General features: G+C 41.4%; 1 protein-coding gene across 2 annotated transcripts; it reads right to left on the bottom strand.

Moving 5' to 3' along the window:
- Positions 1-1,098: 1,098 nt before the first annotated feature.
- Positions 1,099-15,439, bottom strand: prkab1a (protein kinase, AMP-activated, beta 1 non-catalytic subunit, a). 2 transcript variants are annotated; one of them, XM_046370025.1, is made up of 8 exons: positions 15,307-15,439; positions 10,821-10,979; positions 9,801-9,967; positions 3,019-3,112; positions 2,722-2,848; positions 2,408-2,541; positions 2,207-2,275; positions 1,099-2,031 (listed from the first exon to the last, which is right to left on the bottom strand). In XM_046370025.1, exons 2-8 carry the CDS (start codon positions 10,947-10,949, stop codon positions 1,954-1,956), a joined length of 798 nt encoding a protein of 265 aa, XP_046225981.1. In that variant the 5' UTR covers positions 10,950-10,979; positions 15,307-15,439; the 3' UTR covers positions 1,099-1,953. The 2 variants fall into 2 exon arrangements, with proteins under 2 accessions (XP_046225981.1, XP_046225982.1); XM_046370026.1 differs by having other exon boundaries at positions 2,734-2,848.
- Positions 15,440-22,415: the final 6,976 nt, after the last annotated feature.

The following is a 22,415-nucleotide window of genomic DNA, read 5'->3' as shown; positions in this document are numbered from 1 at the left end:
CCATTATTTTACTTTTTAGATTTCTGTGTATTGTTAGATTTTTCTGTGCTACACCCGCAATAACATCTGCTAAATATGTGTATGCGACCAATCAAATTTGATTTGATTGATATACATTTATTCGAAAAGTAATGTACGAGATACAGTACAGTAGTTTTAGTGAATTTATAGTGTCCCAGACTCAGGCGGATGTGTTCCCAGAATAGCTTTGAGATAACATGGCATGACACCTCGAACAGACACACTACTAGATAAGAAGACAAGGTAACACTGTTGAATTTCCACCAATTGGGTGTTTTGGAAACATATGACAAATTTCAATGCAATTGAGCTCAGGGCAAACCAAAAAGAGTCACATTACTAGTTGTCCAAATGCTGTTTTTTTTTTTAAGTTTATGCAACAATACATCACACATTTATACTCATCTAGATTAAACAGATATGTTGTGGTTGTATGGGGAAAGACATGGTGAGAAATATGTGTCTAGAAATTAGGGCTGTGTGTACTCCTGCAATTTGTTTTATATTTTACCTTTATTTTACTAGGCAAGTCAGTTAAGAACAAATTCTTATTTCAATGACGGCCTAGGAACAGTGGGATAACTGCCTGTTCAGGGGGAGAACGACAGATTTGTACCTTGTCAGCTCGGGGATTTGAACTTGCAACCTTCCGGTTACTAGTCCAACGCTCTAACCACTAGGCCACCCTTTTCACCCCAAAACATGTCCAGGAAACAAATGTTCATATTGCATTGGGGAAGATCATTTATCCCCACTGACATATTGCTATCTTCACACTTTTAGAATGCCATCTGGCTCCTTCCCCTGGGATTAATAGGGCCATGCCTCAACAACATGTTACCTATTACTTGAACATGAAAGATACTAGTATAACACTTCAATAGATTCACAATATTTTGGTTTTAACGAATACTGTGGAAATCAGATCAAACAAAGGGGAGGAATACATTTAGATTAGATCTCCCATATGTGACACTCAAATTGATAGTCAAGGGGCTACGCCCATCTACAAGAGTTGTATTCCTATACATACTGGTAGACCCTTTATTTCAGAGATACCACACAATAAGAATGCTATAAAATCAATTATCTTTATTGGGATAGAAATCTGGAAACAAAGAAGAAAAATGTACACAACATGGTCCAAGGGGGTTACATTAACAAGGATGTCAAAGGAGCTTCAAGCCTCATTAATCCATCTCCAACTCTGCTTGTCTGTCACCGCACTGAGTTGGTCCCTTGGATTCACATGTAAGGGAGGTGTTTTAGACCATATATAGTCATTTAGAAAATATACACAGCACTATCTAATGATTACTTAACTTACTACTATTTAAATAAAACATGTGCACTGATACGCAAACGGATATAGCTGGTGAAGCATAATGATACAAAGGCCAGGCACACTGGCCAAATGGCAAGTAACAGAGGCTGAAGAGAAAATCACAATAAAAAGGCAGGAAAAAAACTCCACTGGCAAAATCCATGATTATTACTACTGTACAGAACACTGGGGCATCTGTCCAAAATCAAACACTGTATGGTTTTCCATGATACTGCATCTTACCTACTACTTCCTGTTATACTATTTCCTGTTCTTGTCTGATAAAGGGACCTCCTGTCATCAAGCACAGGTCACAACACAACCCTTACGTATTATCAGTCAGAATTCACCACCACCCCTAAAACGTCTCTATCCTTCCTATGCGTAACTATTCTGCTACCTAGTACTCCTCTATGTCTATAACAAAGCAAGGTTGGTGATTAGCAAATGGGATGGCAGTCATTGAACAAGAGGAAAGGCAGACTGAGGAAGATTGGGGTGATAGAAATAATTCTAAACTGAGATATGTACAAGTGTAATGCTGGAGGCTGTGCTGTGAGAAGCTGTGGTGTCTGTGGTGCAAAGGCAGAGATGCCATAGACCTCTGGTCAGATCGGCTTATACAGCAGGCTGGTGACATACTTCTTCTTGTAGCGATGAGTCGCACTAAGCACCATCACACCATCCTAAGAGGAGAGAGAGAGAAATATACAACTCCATTAGCACATACTTGACATTTACCTTCACCTCTCCAAAAGCAACTCTTCTGGGAGTCCTTCTGTTACCTCTTGCAGACGTTGAATCAATCTACTAAGGCTCCATGGCTTTGATTTAATCTTTCTGATCTCCCTGTGGTCTTACCTTGATGGACAAGGCGTAGAGGTGATTGAGCATGACATGATTGGGTTCTGGGAGCAATGCAGGGTCACACTGAAGAGGGAGAGAGAAGACATCTTACTCCAGTGCATACACATTACTGTCAATTACATGAATAGCTCTCATGTCTTCATCATTGATATTCCCATGAGGGTTTAGATTCAGTTGTTAGCGTCTTGTACTCACAGAGATTCCTGTGTCCTTGTTTAGGATGACCTGTAGCAAGTGAGGTGGGAGAATGGGCGGAGACTTGAACTTTTCTTCCTGCTTGGGTATGTAAGGGTCCTGATGGTACGGTCCGGGAGGAGAGCTAGACAGGTCTAACTCACAAACAGATGGGAGGAGGGGCAAGTTAATAAATACAATGGGAGAGTGAACACCAAGATTTGTCTAGTTAATATTTTGCTATTGCAAGTTGAAATCTAACTTTCTAACACCATGGAGACATTTTCCAATACAGTAGCATAACTTGAATGGATGAACACGTTATGGATACTGACCTTGACACTGACCTGACATATCCGAGCATTTCTGTGAGTCCACCATAAGTGCATCAAACACCTCAAAGTCAGTCTTCTTCACTTGGATGATATTGTTGACTGTGCCTAGCTGGTTGGTTACAACAGGCTGGAGGACCACAAAACCAGCAATCAAACAGAGAACTCATAAACATCAAATCTGTTCCAGTCATTCACTCCCATATGCCTGTGTAAATAGCTGAGGAGACAGTTGTTCCTATAAAGCCATTACAACATGTAAAACAGAGGTCGTTCTGGTCCCCAAAACACGCTGCTCACCTCAGCTGGGTCGTGGGTCCACGTGCCGTCCACATAGAACTTATACTGATGCTCCCCTTCAGGCAGATCCACAATTGCCACAAAGTTGTTCTGACTGAAATAGAGAACAAACTAATATTAAGCGTTATGAATTCGGGAGCAGAAATGATTAAATAGTCAAGCATTATACCTCTCACTAAAGGTCTTCATTCATACAAAAGCTGGTTCTCTATCAGATAGGTAAGAATGGCTCAGCCAGTGTTCAAGAGTGGCCTTTTTCCCTTGATTCAGATTACAACCTCTCACTTGTTTGAAAATGAAATCATTTCCAAAATATCACTATTTTTAGAACAAGCCATAGAAGGTTGGTTGCAATTTCAGTTTAATCCGCCAGAAAAGACAGAACAAATACTACAACAAATATTATAGTTAAACTCAAATATATTAATTCATAATTTTTTAAAATGGAAACGTCTGCTCTGTCCAAAATTACAACCAACTGATTGCAGCATTACCACAAAAATGGAGGAGGAAAGTGAAAGGGGGAGAAAGTAAGGAACTTGTTTGTCGGCCCTGAATTAAAACCATAATAGGTTAAAGAAAACTGTGATAAATAAAATGTATACCAGTTTCATTAAAGGACCAAAGAATTGACAGCTGTGTTGTATAGATGGCAAAATAGTTAGGAAGAGATTTGACGCACTGATTCCATGGCACATAGTTCATGAACTGATACACAAAAGGATGCCGGATTCAAAACCTAAGAGTTATTCAATTTAAATGATTTGACAAAACTCTTGCAACATATATAATGTTACATATATGGGGGATACAACCATCCCAGCTCTGAAGATTTTGCCGCGAATAGACAGAATCATCAAATCAAATGTTATTTGTCACATACACATGGTTAGCAGATGTTAATGCGAGTGTAGCGAAATGCTTGTGCTTCTAGTTCCGACAATGCAGTAATAACCAACAAGTAATCTAACTAACAATTCCAAAACTACTGTCTTATACACAGTGTAAGGGGATAAAAAATATGTACATAAAGATATATGAATGAGTGATGGTACAGAGCAGCATAGGCAAGATACAGTAGATGGTATCGAGTACAGTATATACATATGAGATGAGTATGTAAACAAAGTAGCATAGTTAAAGTGGCATAGTTAAAGTGGCTAGTGATACATGTATTACATAAGGATGCAGTAGATGATATAGAGTACAGTATATACGTATGCATATGAGATGAATAATGTAGGGTATGTAACATTATATAAGGTAGCATTGTTTAAAGTGGCTAGTGATATATTTTACATCATTTCCCATCAATTCCCATTATTAAAGTGGCTGGAGTTGAATCAGTGTCAGTGTCAGTGTGTTGGCAGCAGCCACTCAATGTTAGTGGTGGCTGTTTAACAGTCTGATGGCCTTGAGATAGAAGCTGTTTTTCAGTCTCTCGATCCCAGCTTTGATGCACCTGTACTGACCTCGCCTTCTGGATGATAGCGGGGTGAACAGGCAGTGGCTCGGGTGGTTGTTGTCCTTGATGATCTTTATGGCCTTCCTGTAACATCGGGTGGTGTAGGTGTCCTGGAGGGCAGGTAGTTTGGCCCCGGAGATGCGTTGTGCAGACCTCACTACCCTCTGGAGAGCCTTACGGTTGTGGGCGGAGCAGTTGCCGTACCAGGCGGTGATACAGCCCGCCAGGATGCTCTCAATTGTGCATCTGTAGAAGTTTGTGAGTGCTTTTGGTGACAAGACGAATTTCTTCAGCCTCCTGAGGTTGTTTTGTCGTCCGCAAACTTGATGATTGAGTTGGAAGCCTGCGTGGCCACGCAGTCGTGGGTGAACAGGGAGTACAGGAGGGCTCAGAACGCACCTTTGTGGGGCCCCAATGTTGAGGATCAGCGGGGTGGAGATGTTGTTGCCTACCCTCACCACCTGGGGGCGGCCCGTCAGGAAGTCCAGTACCCAGTTGCACAGGGCGGGGTCGAGAGGGTACTATGGTGTTGAATGCCGAGCTGTAGTCGATGAACAGCATTCTCACATAGGTATTCCTCTTGTCCAGATGGGTTAGGGCAGTGTGCAGTGTGGTTGAGATTGCATCGTCTGTGGACCTATTTGGGCGGTAAGCAAATTGGAGTGCCATCAGATCATATGTTTTGGTACTGTCCATATGTAGCTTGTTTTTGGTCTCAGGTATGGCTGAAGAATTCAAATCAAATTGTATTTGTAACATTACACCTTACAGTGAAATGCTTACTTACAAGCCCTTAACCAAAAATGCAGTTAAGGAAAAAAATGTTAAAGTATTTACTGAAATAAACTGAAGTAAATGTATAAAATACATGAGAAAAATAATATAATTAAGGACCAACAATAAGATAACAGCAGCGAGTCTACATACAGGGGGTATCGGTACCGAGTCAATGTGAGGGGCAACGGTTAGTCCAGGTAGTTGAGGTAATATATACATTTAGGTAGAGGTAAAGTGAATATGCATGGATAATAAACAGAGAGTAGCAGCAGCATAACAATGGGGGTGTGGGTGGAGTTCAGGAGTCATATGGCTTGGGGGTAGGAGCTGTTAAGAAGTCCTTTGGACCAAGACTTGGCGGTCCAGTACCACTTGCCGTGCGGTAGCAGAGAGAACAGTCTATGACTAGGGTGGCTGGAGTCTGGCAATTTTTTGGGGCCTTTCTCTGAAACCGATTCTTAAAAAGTAGCCACCCTTTGCCTTGATGACCGCTTTGCACACTCTTGGCATTCTCTCAACCATTTCAGGTGGTCACCTGAAATGCATTTCAATTAACAGGTGTGCCTTGTTAAAGTTAATTTGTGAAATATTTGCACCAATCAGTTGTGTTGTGACAGGTTAGGGGTGGTATACAGAAGATAGCCCTATTTGGTAAAAGAGCAAGTCCATATTATGGAAAGAACAGCTCAAATGAGTAAAGAGAAACAACAGTCCATCATTACTTTTAGACATGGTCATTCAATCTGGAAAATTCAAAGAACTTTTAAAGTTCCTGCAGGTTGAGTCGCAAAAACCATCAAGCGCTATAATGAAACTGGCTCTCATGAGGACTACCACAGGAATGGGAGACCCAGAGTTACCTCTGCCGCAGAGGTAATAAATGCTTCACAGAGTTCAAGTAACAGACACATCTCAATATCAACTGTTCAGAGGAGACAACGTGAATCAGGCCTTCATGGTCTAATTGCTGCTGTCATGATGTTGCCCTCTTTGGGTACAGCAAGCCCCATCCCCCTCTCCCTGCCTCCTACAACTAGGCTGCTGTGGTCAGAGGTCGTAAATTCCAGGAAGATCCTGCCGCATGGCCACACAGTATAGAGACAGAGTGAAGTTTTATAGAGAACAAAGGAATTGCTTCCACCTCACAGAACTTGAGGTCCAAACAACATTTATGTTCCGGAGAAGGTATAAAAGATTGGTGAAGAATCCAGCTACGAACTGGTCCGTTTGTTACAAGTTTGAAAAACTCATGAGAGACGGTGCGGCCACATTACCATAATGCTGTTTATATAATAGCCTCAGATATGAGGTTTACATCTAGGAATTTGGTATCATTGAACGCGAAGAACGACAACCGCCAAAACATCCATTCTACAATAATATGAGTGAATGTCACTCTGAACTATCCCCTCTAACCAAGACACACAGAGAGAGAGAGAGAGCGAGAGAGGACGGAAACTCTCCAACAGAAACGAACTTTTCAGCAGAGATCCCGACGACACCCTGAGCGTAAATATATATATTGATTGCAATTGTTCCCGAATGAGTGAGCGTTCATGTGCAAAGGATTAGCATTTCAATGATCAACTGTGTGTTGTCTTCTCAGTCGACCCCCACTTCCCTTTCGTACATTCCCCTATCATTTCTTGTAACCATATTTACTTTGTTTGTTTGTTTATGCATTTCTGTGATTGTTTAGTTAGTTAATAAATAAATGATTTAAGACAATTGATGTATGGATGACTCATAGTGAAGACTGGGTTCGTGCAGATAACCAACAAATTCCGACGTTTGGAATGAGACTAACGTGAGGTAAAATAAATAATTAATTAATCAGAAGACTATTGATCAGATATTAAAATATCTAAAAAGTTATATTAGGAAAATTATAACTTTGTAATCTGAATATTTTCCTTGGTGCCCCGACTTCCTTGATAATTACAGTTACATGATTAATCAGTTTAATCGCGTAATAATAATTACAGGGAATCTTTAATAAAAACTTAAAGTCTTCATTTAATGATAGTAAAGACACGACACTGCTAAGAAACCACTATTAAAAGGACACCAATAAGAAGATAATTTCTTGGGCCAAGAAATACGAGCAATGGACATTAGACCGGTGGAAATCTGTCCTTTGGTCTGATTTGAGATTTCTGGTTCCAACCGCTGTCTCTTTATGAGTCGCAGAGTACCGTAATTTCCGGACTATAAGCCGCTACTTTACTCCCACACTTTGAACCTCGCGGTTTATACAATGACGCGGCTAATTTATGGATTTTTCCCGCTTTCACAAGATTCATGCCGCCAAAAAACTGAGCACCGTCACAAAGTGACGTAAATCGAGCGCGCTCAAACTTCCCATCATTCTGATTACGGTAGTAATTTTGTCACCCTCATCATGGCAAAGACACAGAGAAATGCATATGATGCAGCTTTCAAGTTGAAGGCGATAAATCTGGCTGTTGGAAAAGGAAATAGAGCTGCTGCATGGGAGCTTGGTCTTAATGAGTAATTTAACATTACATTTAAGTCATTTAGCAGACGCTCTTATCCAGAGCGACTTACAAATTGGTGCATTCACCTTATGACATCCAGTGGAACAGCCACTTTACAATAGTGCATCTAAATCTTTTAAGGGGGGGGGGGTGAGAAGGATTACTTTATCCTATCCTAGGTATTCCTTAAAGAGGTGGGGTTTCAGGTGTCTCCGGAAGGTGGTGATTGACTCCGCTGTCCTGGCGTCGTGAGGGAGTTTGTTCCACCATTGGGGGGCCAGAGCAGCGAACAGTTTTGACTGGGCTGAGCGGGAACTGTACTTCCTCAGTGGTAGGGAGGCGAGCAGGCCGATGATAAGACGTTGGAAACAGCAGCGTGAGGAACTGACTCAGTGCAGAAAGACAACAAAAGCTTTCAGAAGGAAGAAAAGCAGATGGCCCAAAGTATTTGCAGCCATCAGTGTAAATCGTGCATTTAAGGTGGCGCTCCTTATTCAGTGGGAGGCTTGGATGACAAGTGGGGAGAAATCCTTCACTAAAACGGGCCGTAGGCGAAGAGCATTATGATTAAGTCTGCCAGTGGGTCCTGACAGCGTGGAGCATTGTCAAAAAATCCACTATCATCAACGGGTTTCGAAAGGCTGGACTGCTGTTGAAGGGGCAGCATGAGCTCAGCGGGGTATTTGCCTCCGGATGAAAGTGACGAGAGCGACAATGAAAACGATCCAACATCGGATGAAGCACTTCTGAGGCTATTCAACTCTGACACCGAAGGAGATGACTTCAGTGGTTTCAGTGCACAGGAGGAGGAAGATAGTGACCAATGACTTTCTTGGTAGGCTACTGTTTTAATTTTTGTTACAAGCCGTGTTTCGTTAAAGCCTATTTATTTTTGTTACAAGCCGTGTTTCGTTTAAAGGCTGTGTAAAGTTAATTTGTTTCAATGTACCGGTAGGCACCTGTGGCTTATAGACATGTGCAGCTTGTTTATGTACAAAATACATATTTTTTTATAATTCAGTGGGTGCGGTTTATATTCAGGTGCGCTTAATAGTCCAGCAATTACGGTAGGTGAATGGATGATCTCTGCATGTGTGGTTCCCACCGTGAAGCATGGAGGAGGTGTGATGGTGTGGGGGTGCTTTGCTGGTGACACTGTCATGATTTATTTAGAATTCAAGGCACACTTAACCAGCATGGCTACCACATAATTCTGCAGCGATACACCATACCATCTGGTTTGCGCTTAGTGGGACTATCTTTCGTTTTTCAACAGGACAATATTCCAGCACACCTCCAGGCTGTGTAAGAGCTATTTGACCAAGAAGGAGAGTGATGGAGTGCTGCATACGATGAACTGGCCTCCACAATCACCCGACCACAATCTATCTGTAATTTTAAAGGTGATCTACCCCCCTAAAATAAAATTAAAATAAACAGTAAGGGCATACATACAGTATACACTGAGTGTATAAAACATTAAGAACACCTTCCTAATATTGAGTTACACCCCATTTTACAAGGTGTCGAAAGTGTTCCACAGGGATACTGGCCCATGTTGACTCCAATGCATCCCACAGTTCTGTCAAGTTGACTGGATGTCCTTTGGGTGGTGGACCATTCTTGATAAACACAGGAAACTGTTGAGCATGAAAAACCCAGCAGTGTTCCAGTTCTTGACCGAATAAAACCAGTGCGCCTTGCACCTACTAACATACCCTGTTCAAAGGCACTTAAATCTTTTGTCATGCCCATTCCCCCTCTGAATGGCACACATACACAATCCATGTCTCAATTGTCTCAAGCCTTAAAAACCCTTCTATAACCGGTCTTCATCTACAGTGATTGAAGTGGATTTTACAGGTGACATCAATAAGGGATCATAGCTTTCACCTGGTCAGTCGATGTCATGGAAAGAGCAGGTGTTCCTAATGTTTTGTACATTCAGTGTATACTCACTCACAACACTGTGTGAATTGCACCAAAGGCAGGTCAACGATAATGTTATAAGTATGATGCCCTTCTCATGGCTGCTAACCCACCTCCTGGTTAGGGGAATCTTGTTGGACCAGTTGTTGAAGGAACCGGACAGAAAGACCTCCTTTCCGCTTCCAGTCCAGCGGAACACAGTGGGGCGGTCCAGTGTGGGCCCTTTATCAGCCTCCAGGTCCTGCCGCCATGCAAGGTACTCCTCTTTCTCTAGTGGAGCCTAGGAGACAAGGGAAGAGGGAGCGATGAGTCTCTCTGTGTGTGTTTTGACCAAGGGATAAATAAAATACTACGTTAATACTGTAGACAATCCTCTAAGAAAACCAATGGTCCAAAACTAATGTCTCAATCATAATCCATTCAAAAGTTATTTAAGTTTTTACTTGAAGGACAGACAGAATTAGACAGAATTAGTTTGGCATCCTACAGGGTGACTAAATGGAAGACAGAGAAAACAAGTGGTAATAAATCTGGAAAAATGGCATCAAGTCAGCTAGGCGGGATTTTGTGCAAGAATTAAGGCTACTGTCTACCTGACAATCCACAGGACACAAAACAATAGAGGTACATACATGATATGTAGTATTTTATTTTAAGATGCACGTTCTTTTTAGAATATTTCTCACAAAAACAACCGTATCTCTGTGAAATGTCAACAGAGCACTGAGCTCATACCCAGCTTTTTATTTTCAAAGCCCTTTACATTTAATTCAGCTCATGTCATGCTCAATTAGCTTTTTAAGACCCACTGAAATAACTTTGAAGTTGATGACCACAAAATGTAAAATCCTCAACAGTTATTACGAGAAACCTGCACCACTGTCAACAGAGCTCGGTGCTTATTATCGGATGTATTAGGTTATGAAATCTGTATTTTTGGATAGAATGTTAATGATATGATAGAGAACGACCCTACTCGAACAATTCAGAACATGAATAATCATATTAGTCTTGGTAAAAATGTATTTTATAAACATAAGGAAGTTACATTTTATCACCAAAGCACGTTTTCTCTGGGGCAGAGTGGTTGGACACCCTACATAATTACAGAGGTTCTCTCCTGTAAAACTGACCTTGATGTCCTCTCCATGGAACATATCAGCATCCTCTGGACTGTCCATGAGGATTTTAGGCCTGTCGCCCTCCTTGACACGGCTGTCCCGCCTGTGTCCCGTACCCATACCGGTGTTAGTGTTCCCCATCGTCCCCTCTGTGTCAATAAGCCAAAATCACTGTGGACAAAGGTTGGAAAATATGCTTAAACTAATGGAACAGTAAAATAAACTAAAATCAATAAGGGACATCATGGACAGAGAGCGTGGGCACATCCAAAGACTATGCGTAGGGTAAATGCATACATGTTTTCCCATGGAAGAAGTGGTCAGAAAGATTATTTTTGGACATGAATGCCAAAACATTCAGGAGATAAAGGTGCCGGCGAATGTCAACTTAAATGATCTATATTTCTATGATTCAATGTCAGAGTGACCATTGGGTTCTTGGTCACCTTCATGACCAAGGCCTTTCTCCCCCGATTGCTGTTTGGCCAAGCGGCCAGCTCTAGGAAGTGTCTTGGTGGTTCCAAACTTCTTCCATTTAATAATGATGGTACCCTTCCCCAAATATATGTGACTCGGCACAATCCTGTCTCTGAGCTTTACGGACAATTACTTCGACCTCATGGCTTGGTTTTTGCTCTGACATGCACTGTCAATTGTGGGACCTTATATAGACAGGTGTGTACCTTTCCAAATCATGTCCAATTAATTGAATTTTACCACAGGTGGAATTCAATCAAATTGTAGAAACATCTCAAGGATGATCAATGGAAACGGGATGGACCTGAGCTCAATTTCAAGTCTCATAGCAAAGGGTCTGAATACTTATGTAAACAAGGTATCTGTTTTTTTACATTTAATAAAATTGCAAACATTTCTAAAAACCTGTTTTTGCTTTGTCATTATTGTCAGGACCCGGTTACGAACCCGGGTCTCAGGAGTGAGAAACAGTCACTAAACCAACTAAGCCACGAATAGTCGGCAGAACCCAGAAGATGAGGCAGACACAGCAGTACTTGAGACGGTGTATTTAATGAAGTAAAAAGTGAAGTTCTTCAGGAAAACATGTAACTCCACAACCTCAAAAGGAATTCCACAAGAACAAAGGCTAAATATTTGGAGGGAGTTGAAAGTCTGTGTTGCCCAGCAACAGCCCCAAAACATCACTGCTCTAGAGGAGATCTGCATGGAGGAATGGGACAAAATACCAGCATCAGTGTGTGAAAACCTTGTGAAGACTTACAGAAAACATTTGACCTCTGTCATTGCCAACAAAGGGTATATAACAAAGTATTGAGAAACTTTTGTTATTGACCAAATACTTATTTTCCACCATAATTTGCAAATAAATTCATTAAAAATCCTACAATGTGATTTTCTGGATTTTTTTTTCTCACTTTGTCTGTCATAGTTGAAGTGTACCTATGATGAAAATTACAGGCCTCTCTCATCTTTTTAAGTGGGAGAACTTGCACAATTGGTGGCTGACTAAATACTTTTTTGCCCCACTGTCTATTAGAGGTCGACCGATTATGATTTTTCAACACCGATACCGATTATTGGGGACCAAAAAAAAGCTGACACCGATTTAATCGTCCGTTTTTTAAAGTTGTAATAATTGCAATTACAACAATACTGAATGAACACTTATTTTAACTTAATATAATACCAAGAAAAATAGATTTAGCCTCAAATAAATAATGAAACCTGTTAAATTTGTTTTAAATAATGCAAAAACAAAGTGTTGGAGAAGTAAAAGTGCAATATGTGCCATTTAAAAAAGCGTTTGAAACGCTATTAGCGCACACCCAGCTAACTAGCTAGCCATTTCACATCGGCTACACCAGCCATTAGGCTGATAGGCTTGAAGTCAGAAACAGCGCTGTGCTTGCAAAGAGGTGCTGGCAAAATGCACAAAAGTGCTGTTTGAATGAATGCTTACGAGCCTGCTGCTGCCTACCATCGCTCAATCAGACTGCTCTATCAAATCATAGACTTAATTATAACATAACACACAGAAATATGAGCCTTCGGTCATTAATATGGTCGAATCCGGAAACTATAATTTCGAAAACACGTTTATTATTTTCGAGAAATACAGGTGGCATTCCTAAGTCTAAATATTCTTGTTACAATGCACAACCTTCAACGTTATGTCATAATTATGTAAAATTTTGGCAAATTAGTTTGCAATGAGCCAGGCTGCCCAAACTGTTGCATATACCCTGACTCTGCGTGCAATGAACGCAAGAGAAATGACACAATTTCACCTGGTTAATATTGCCTGCAAACCTGGATTTGTTTTAGCTAAATATGCAGGTCTAAAAATATATACTTCTGTGTATTGATTTTAAGAAAGACATTGGTGTTTATGGTTAGGTACAGTCATCCAACAATTGTTTTTTTTCCCCAGATGTGCTTTTGTTAAATCATCCCCCAGCGTTGCATCGATTATATGCAACGCAGGACACGCTAGATAAACAAGTAATATCATCAACCATGTGTAGTTATAACTAGTGATTATGATTGATTGTTTTTTATAAGATAAGTTTAATGCTAGCTAGCAACTTACCTTGAATTCTACTGCATTCGCGTAACAGGCAGGCTCCTCGTGGAGTGCAATGAGAGGCGGGTGGTTAGAGCGTTGGACTAGTTAACTGTAAGGTTGCAAGATTGAATCCTCCGAGCTGACAAGGTGAAAATCTGTCATTCTGCCCCTGAACAAGGCAGTTAACCCACCATTCCTAGGCCGTCATTGAAAATAAGAATGTGTTCTTAACTGACTTGCCTAGTTAAATAAAGGTGTATATATAAAATATACAAATATATATCGATTTTTGTTAAATCGGCGCCCCAAAATACCGATTTCCGATTGTTATGATTGTTGATTTTCGATTGTTGAAATCGGCCCTAATTAAATCGGCCATTCCGATTAATCGGTCGACCTCTAATATATACACACACACATATATATTAAATAGTTTTACAAGCCCGTTTGTAAGCTTTTAAATTACATAAATCTCAAATGTGATTTTTGCAGTGATTTAAGACATGTATGTATGTATGTATGTATGTATGTATGTATGTATGTATGTATGTATGGTGGGGTATGCAAAATAGGTCAACTGGGCAGCTTTATCCCTTGAACGTTTTGGCATTCAGGTCCCCCTAAAAAATAGCTTTCTGAGCATTTCTAATATTGGAAAGGTTTCGTTCAAATAAAAAGGGGTGCTATCAAAGATGATTGAATTAAAATTGATTTAATCCATAATGATAGCTTGCTACAGTGCCTTCAAAAAAATATTCACACCCCTTGACTTTTTCCACATTTTGTAGTGTTACAATGTTTTCACTGGACAGTTACTTTAAGCTGCAATATCTAACTTTTTAGGCAACCCTACCAAATTCACTTTCTAAGAAGTGGTAGATACGTCCTATGTCTATGCTTCACGTTCTAAATACTATATTTTCAGTTATTGAAAATATATTTCACAGTAGTTTAGATGGTACAATGATTCTCTACATTCTCTATGCTTGTTTTGTCACATACACCAAAATCAGGCAAATTATTAGAAATTTAGCAACAGGAAATGGCAGAGCGACCCCCCCCCCCCAAACAGCCCCATTCTATGCATAGCCTTGTGGTGACAACTCCTATATAAATTACGAATAAACCATTTGTTTTTTGTTGTTGATCAAATTCAACAATCTCATTGATCTCTATACAAAAACTCCTTGCTTGGTGGGCGAAAAAACACCAACTGCTTGAGGGAGACAGCTTTTCTATCAAGTGGAGCCTCGCTTGGCCGTTTCCTGTTTGTTTCTGCATAGATCACCTTTAAAACAGGTTGACGTTTTTTTGATCAATGGGTCAACTTCCAATTCCGGGAAACGCAGTAAACAATACGGGAATGACGCTTTTTATAACGCTTAACGTTACTTGCAGGTGAATGGATAAATTGTTTTGAGATTATTTAAAACACTCTTTATATTCTACTATTTTAAACAACGAAAATACATCCGCAACAGGGCCCAGATACGCTACATAATTGCAATTTGTTTTTTGGAAGGAAAATGATTTAACTCGTATTGTAATTAATTGGTTATATTTCATACTAAACATCTGGAAACACCGGACAGTTTAGTATCCCTGGTTAGGGTGCTGTGTTAACGTAGCTAGCTAAAAACATTAGCTAACGTTCGCTTTACGTTACCAAGCAATGTTTAGTATCTATGTCAAATAATTTGTGTGTGCGTCCCTGGGGTAAAACTTTTCCACATGGTCGGATATTAAATGTTTTACCGGAACAGATAATAGATGCCCGATTTCCTACACAGCACGCAAGCTCTTTTCGAGCTGCTGCAACCGATGGATCATAGGATGCTATAGTTACTAGCTAGCGAGCTAAAGTAAACAGCTAGCGAGCTCTGTCGCTATATCTGATTTAACGTTGACAAGAACCACAAACTGAGAAGGAAATATGAATATTGAAAACCATACCTTAGAATTGAGGTCAGTTTACACCACTAAAATGCTCGTCTTTTATTTGACAATTTTCCCACGTTCTGTTGTTGACAACACAACCTTCCTCATCATTCCAGAGGGCCCCGCCTCTTTTCTTTCTTAACGGTCAGAGAGCGCATGCAGTTTCCCTTTCTTACCACCTGGTGGAAGTGTCGACCTTTAATGGGCTATCAAGGCTCAGTCCAGCAGGGAAAGCTAGATTTCTAGGACATAAAAGTTATAACCATCCTAGCTAAACACTCATTATTTAAGCATTATTTAGACATTATTTCAAACATTTTCCTTGTATATATCTACAGTCACATAATGTATAATCACTGTGCTGAAAATCAAACTACTAGTCCTTGTGTTTTTCACGGAGGTCTTTCAAGTCTACTTTACAATCATGATGACGGACAGTCAAACAAACAAGAATGGTCACTTGCTTAGAAACTTCTCATATGTTTTTTCCAACACCCTACAGTTCTCAGCAGCTTGTGAAATAGCCCTGGGTGGCTGGCTGGCCCTGGCTGCACTGTCTGGTGGCTCCCTATCTTCAGTCCGTCTGAGTGTGAGGAGAGCTACAGAGGAGACTGCAGATGATTCTGTCCCTGTTTTATCCTCACCTTCTGCATGTCCTATATGCCTGTACCAATTACTCCCTTTCCAGCCTCCCTCCATAATAATACACAAACAGAAGGCTAGTGGGGGGAGGATGTCTCATAATGATGCCTGAAATGGAGAGAATGGAATGGTATCAAGCGCATAGAAACCATGTTAGATGCATTTGATACCAGTCCATAGTATTCCCGTTCCAGTCATTACTATGAGCCCATCATCCCCAATTAAGGTGCCATCAGCCACCTGTGATACACACGCTCATCCACTCATAAACAGACACACTCATTATACATAGTTACACATATCTCTGGAGCTGGAGTCTTATATCTCCCTCTCGAACTTTAAGCATCAGCTGTCTGAGCAGCTTACCAATCACTGTACCTGTACATAGCCGATCTGGAAATAGCACACCCTCTTGCTCTTTTGCACCCCAGTATCTCTACTTGCACATCATCATCTGCACATCTATCACTCCAGTATTAATGCTAAATTGTATTTATTTTCACCTCTAGGGCCTATTGCCTACTCTTCTACATTTTCATACACTGTACATAGATTTGTCTTTTGTGTTATTGACTGTACCTTTGTTTGTGTAACTCTGTGTTGTTGTTTTTGTCCCACTGCTTTGCTTTATCTTGGCCAGGTCACAGTTGTAAATGAGAACTTGTTCTCAACTGGCCTACCTGGTTAAATAAAGGTGAAATAAATAAACGCACTTATCAAGACATAGACACGTACACACTCTCTTTCTCTCTCTCTCTCTCATGCATAGGTCAGGTACACATACATAAGGCATCCTCACAAACATCTAGTTTTGCTTGCTACCGCACAGGGAGCCTGTGCCCTTTGCTGTGGCTCATAATGAGGTCTCAGATCAAAGTGCTGTTCAAAGGGCTGCTGGGTTGTGATGCCCACAGACAGTAGGAGGCTAATTATTACCAAGCTATCGAAAAACATAATCATTATATTATGGCCCCATGTTTAGAATTCAATCTTCCTTCACCCGAATGCCTTTTATTCAAATAATGAGCTTTGCTTTCTAGCTGGGAGCAGGATGGTGTTGATGGTCCAGCATCCCTGTGGTGCCCTGGCTGTCAATCACATGGCACAGCATGCCCCTAGAGGCCAGGCCAGTCAGCAGTCCTTCCTCTGAGCTCAGTGGGACGTTTGTTACCCTTCACATTGATTTACACTGACCTTCATTCAGTCACACAAGAGACTCTGCATAAACACACTCTCGCTTGAATGGGCCCTGACCCTGCTGTCCCTGAGTGGATCATTGCTGTTGTAAAGAATAGCAGTGCTGTGAGTTATTTTTGAGACAAAGGCTAAATCAAATTCAACTTCAAATGAAATTGTATTTGTCACACTTTGTAAAAAATTGTGGAAATGCTTACTTACCAGCCTTTCCCAACAATGCCAAGATATAGATATCTATTTTTTGAAATAATAGAAAAATAATAACATGAGGAATGCATAATGAGTAACAATAACGTGGCTATATGCACAGGGTACCAGTACCAAGTCGATGTGCAGAGGTATGAGGTAATTAAGGTGGATACAGTTGAAGTCTGAAGTTTACATACACCTTAGCCAAATACATTTAAACTCAGTTTTTCACAATTCCTGACATTTAATCCTAGTAAAAATTCCCTGTATTAGGTCAGTTAGGATCACAGCCTTATTTTAAGAATGTGAAATGTAAGAATAATAGTAGATAAATCACTCTATTTCAGCTTTAATTTCTTTCATCACATTCCCAGTGGGTCAGAAGTTTACATACACTCAATTAGTATTTGGTAGCATTGCCTTTAATATTATTATTATATATATTATTAAACATTTCGGGTAGCCTTCCACAAGCTTCCCACAAGAAGTTGGGTTAATTTTGGCCCATTCCTCCTGACAGAGATGGTGTAACTGAGTCAGGTTTCAAGGCCTCCTTGCTTGCACACGCTTTTTTAGTTCTGCCCACAAATTTTCCATAGGATTGAGGTCAGGGCTTTGTGATGGCCACTCCAATACCTTGACTTTGTTATCCTTAAGTCATTTTGCCACAACTTTGGAAGTACGCGTGGGGTCATTGTCCATTTAGAAGACCCAATTTGCGACCAAGCTTTAACTTCCTGACTGATGTCTTCAGACGTCTTCCTGCCTCATGAAGCCATCTATTTTGTGAAGTGCACCAGTCCCTCCTGCAGCAAAGCACACCCACAACATGATGCCCCCCGTGCTTCACGGTTGGGATGGTGTTCTTCGGCTTGCAATCCTCCCCCTTTTTTCTCCAAACATAACAATGGTCATTATGGCCAAACAGTTCAATTTTTGTTTCATCAGACCAGGGGACATTTCTCCAAAAAGTACAATCTTTGTTCCCATGTGCAGTTGCAAACTGTAGTCTGGCTTTTTTATGGAGGTTTTGGAGCAGTGGCTTCTTCCTTGCTGAGCTGCCTTTCAGGTTATGTCGATATAGGACTCGTTTTACTGTGGATATAGATACTTTTGTACCTGTTTCCTCCAGCATCTTCACAAGGTCATTTGCTGTAGTTCTGGGATTGATTTGCACTTTTCACACCCAAGTACGTTCATCTCTAGGAGACAGAACGCGTCTCCTTCCTGAGCGGTATGACGGCTGCGTGGTCCCATGGTGTTTATACTTGCAAACTATTGTTTGTACAGATGAACGTGGTACCTTCATGCGTTTGGAAATTGCTCCCAAGGATGAACCAGACTTGTGGAGGTCTACAATTTTTTTCTGAGGTCTTGGCAGATTTCTTTTGATTTTCCCATGATGTCATGCAAAGAGGCACTGAGTTTTAAGGTAGGCCTTGAAATACATCCACAAGTACACCTCCAATTGACTCAAATGATGTCAATTAGCCTATCAGAAGCTTCTAAAGCCATTACATAATTTTCTAGAATTTTCCAAGCGATTTAAAGGCAGGGTCATCTTAGTGTATGTAAACCTCTGACCCACTTGAATTGTGATACAGTGAATTATAAGTCAAATAATCTGTAAACAATTGTTGGAAAAAATACTTGTGTTATGCACAAAGTAGATGTCCTAACCTACTTGCCAAAACTATAGTTTGTTAACAAGACATTTGTGGAGTGGTTGAAAATGAGTTTTAATACTCCAACCTAAGTGTAGGTAAACTTCTGACTTCAACTGTATGTACATATAGGTAGGGATAAAGTGACTAACCAACAGGATAGATAAACAATAACAGCAGCGTGATGAGTAAAAATAGTTTGTGCAAAATAGTTCCCCGGGCTAACTATTTAGCAGTCTTATGGCTTGGGGGTAGAAGCTGTTCAGGGTCCTGTTGGTTCCAGACTTGGTACATCGGTACCGCTTGCCGTGCGGTAGCAGAGAGAACAGTATGAATTGGGTGGCTGGAGTCTGACAATTATTATGGCCCTGCTCTGACACCGCTTGGTATAGAGGTCCTGTCCTGGATGGCAGTGAGCTCGGCCACAGTGATGCAAGTTGCCATACCAAGCGGTAATGCCAGTCAAGATGCTCTCAATGGTGCAGCTTTACAACGTTTTGAGGATCTGAGGGCCCATGCTGAATCTTTTCAGCCTCCTGAGGGGGAAGAGGCATTGTCATGCCCTCTTCACGACTGTGTTGGTCTGTATGGAGCATGATTATTCCTTAGTGATATGGCCACAGATGAACTTGAATCTCTCAACCTGCTCCACTACAGCCCTGTCGATGTTGTTGGGTCTCTGACCCTCTCCCTGTAAGGTCTCATTGTCATCGGTGGTCAGGCCTACTGCCGTTGTGTTGTGTCGCCAAACTTAACGGTGTTGTTGGAGTCATGGAGTCGTTGGTGAACAGGGGGTACAAGAGGGGACTAAGCATGCACCCCTGAGGGGCCCCAGTGTTGAGGGTCAGCGTGGTGTTTGTGTTGCCTACCCTTACCACTTGGGGGCAGCCCGCCTGGAAGTCCAGGATCCAGTTGCAGAGGGAGCCATTTAATCCCAGGGTCCTTAATTTAGTGATGAGCTTGGAAGGCACTATGGTGAGCTGTAGTCAATGAACAACATTCTCACATAGATTAGTTGAGTTTCTTCGGAACGGCCAATAAACAGAATATCATCACTTAATCTGTTCTGAAAGCGTTATAAACGCTCATCTAAGATAATATACCCAAGCTTAAAACTCCATTTAGAGATGGATCCAATCTTTATTTTTCAGAAGAACAGTCTTGCAGTCTTGACAAACTCCCAGGGATAGTGTGCAGTGGTGTTGGTGGCAGTAGCCACTCGCAGTAACCATTTTACTCCCACCACTTCTTAGAAAACCACCAAGCCAGGAATAATGTGGATCACTCTGTGCCTTTCCACGCATACTGGCGCCACATGAACACCTGAGGGGTTTCAATGAGCCACTCCACTCAACAACACTTCAGTGAGCTGCTTAGGACACAATGGTTAGTGTCTATATAGTACTCTTGGCATTTATTTACAGTTTTACACGTTTACATTTCTCTTGATAGAGCAAATGGAATCTAGTAAAGACACTAACGTTTTGTTCCCTGAGCATTGGACACTTAGCAAAGAAACACGTAATACATAGAGCCCATTAGGAGGGTTAATGCCATGCATTTATTTCAGCACTGTCACATATTCCCCAGCCTTTACCATCTTAGCATTCAAGTACCAGACATTAGACCTTCATTACATGAGCATAAACATGATATACTGTCGCACCTGGGAAAATGTATCAACATGTTCCCCTAACTAACCCAAACTGTAATGCCACTCCATAAAGCAAATACATTTCACAGTTAATGTACAAGTCGAGTCTGAAGCAATGCTACTGCAAGTATCATGAAGGCCGAATGTGTGGGCTCCAACCTCACTCATCCTACGGAGATCCCTTTTAAATGCATGATTTCAAGACCAAGAAATAACCCTCAAAAGCTGTACAATTCTAAATTTCAGTGTTCAAATAAAATATTAGAATGGCAGCAGCAGAGTATTCCACTTTGTCATGTGCAGTGGTTGTAGAAGGCTACTACAGTACAGGAGCAAATATACTTATAGGTGAATGAACAGGCCCAGCTACTGGATTTAGTGTCCAATACAACAACAAATTCACAACCTTCATCATAGTCTTCGCTTAAAGATAACAAATGGATCTTAAACAAGTGAGTGTAAAAATGGAGGGTAGAATAAATAGTGTTTTAAATGCATAATAATATATGTCATTATACTTATATGGCATATGTCTCGATATATAATATTACGTATGCACATAGCTTTTATTCCTGTTTGGTACATGTGCTGATTAGGAAGCAGTTGCACTGTCAGTCTTAACACAGACGTCTATCCGTTCATCAACCAAGATTTGAAGGGGCTTCAAAATCTCCCTCAATGACAGAGATACTATTTTACTTTCAACAATTACAGAAGATGATCCACATAAGATGCTTGAACCAACAGCAGGTTATGTGATAGTCGTATGCTATCAATGTCATTTCTATCCAATTCAAGATTGATCACAGTCTTAGACAGTAACATGACAAATGGAATGTATCAAGTAATCATTTAGTTTCCCCAACTCCGGTCCTCAAGTACACCAAAATGTACATATTTGTGTTGTGGCCCCAGACAAACACACCTGATTTTACTTGTCAACTAATCATGAAGCCCTTGACAAAAACATCTGATTTAATTTGTCCGGGGCAACAACAAAAATGTGTGCCGTTGGGAGAAATCAAGAGTTGGGAAGCACTGATTTAAGGGAAAGTGAGCCTCCCGTGATACCCCGAGCCTTCAAAGCACCACTGAATTGTTGGCCTGTGTGTGAAAATGGCCCATTGCCTTTTTATCCTTAGTGTTTCATGAGTGTCTATAACAAGTGAGTTGTCAGCTTGTGTTGTCATTTTACTGTCAGTAAGTACTTGTAGGTCGTTGATCGGTGGTGTCAGTGGGTCGTTGATCGGTGGTGTCAGTGGGTCGTTGATCGGTGGTGTCAGTGGGTCGTTGATCGGTGGTGTCAGTGGGGTCGGTGGTGTCAGTGGGTCGTTGATCGGTGGTGTCAGTGGGTCGTTGATCGGTGGTGTCAGTGGGTCGTTGATTGGTGGTGTCAGTGGGGTCGGTGGTGTCAGTGGGTCGTTGATCAGTGGGGTCGGTGGTGTCAGTGGGTCGTTGATCGGTGGTGTCAGTGGGTCGTTGATCGGTGGTGTCAGTGGGGTCGGTGGTGTCCGTGGGTCGTTGATCGGTGGTGTCAGTGGGGTCGGTGGTGTCAGTGGGTCGTTGATCGGTGGTGTCAGTGGGGTCGGTGGTGTCCGTGGGTCGTTGATCGGTGGTGTCAGTGGGGTCGGTGGTGTCAGTGGGTCGTTGATCGGTGGTGTCAGTGGGTCGTTGATCGGTGGTGTCAGTGGGTCGTTGATCGGTGGTGTCAGTGGGTCGTTGATCGGTGGTGTCAGTGGGTCGTTGATCGGTGGTGTCAGTGGGTCGTTGATCGGTGG

Source organism: Oncorhynchus gorbuscha, linkage group LG11 (genome assembly GCF_021184085.1).
Source record: "Oncorhynchus gorbuscha isolate QuinsamMale2020 ecotype Even-year linkage group LG11, OgorEven_v1.0, whole genome shotgun sequence".
Lineage (NCBI taxonomy): Eukaryota > Metazoa > Chordata > Actinopteri > Salmoniformes > Salmonidae > Oncorhynchus > Oncorhynchus gorbuscha.
The sequence above is the reverse complement of the archived record's forward strand: the minus strand, read 5'-3'. Positions and strand labels throughout refer to the sequence as shown.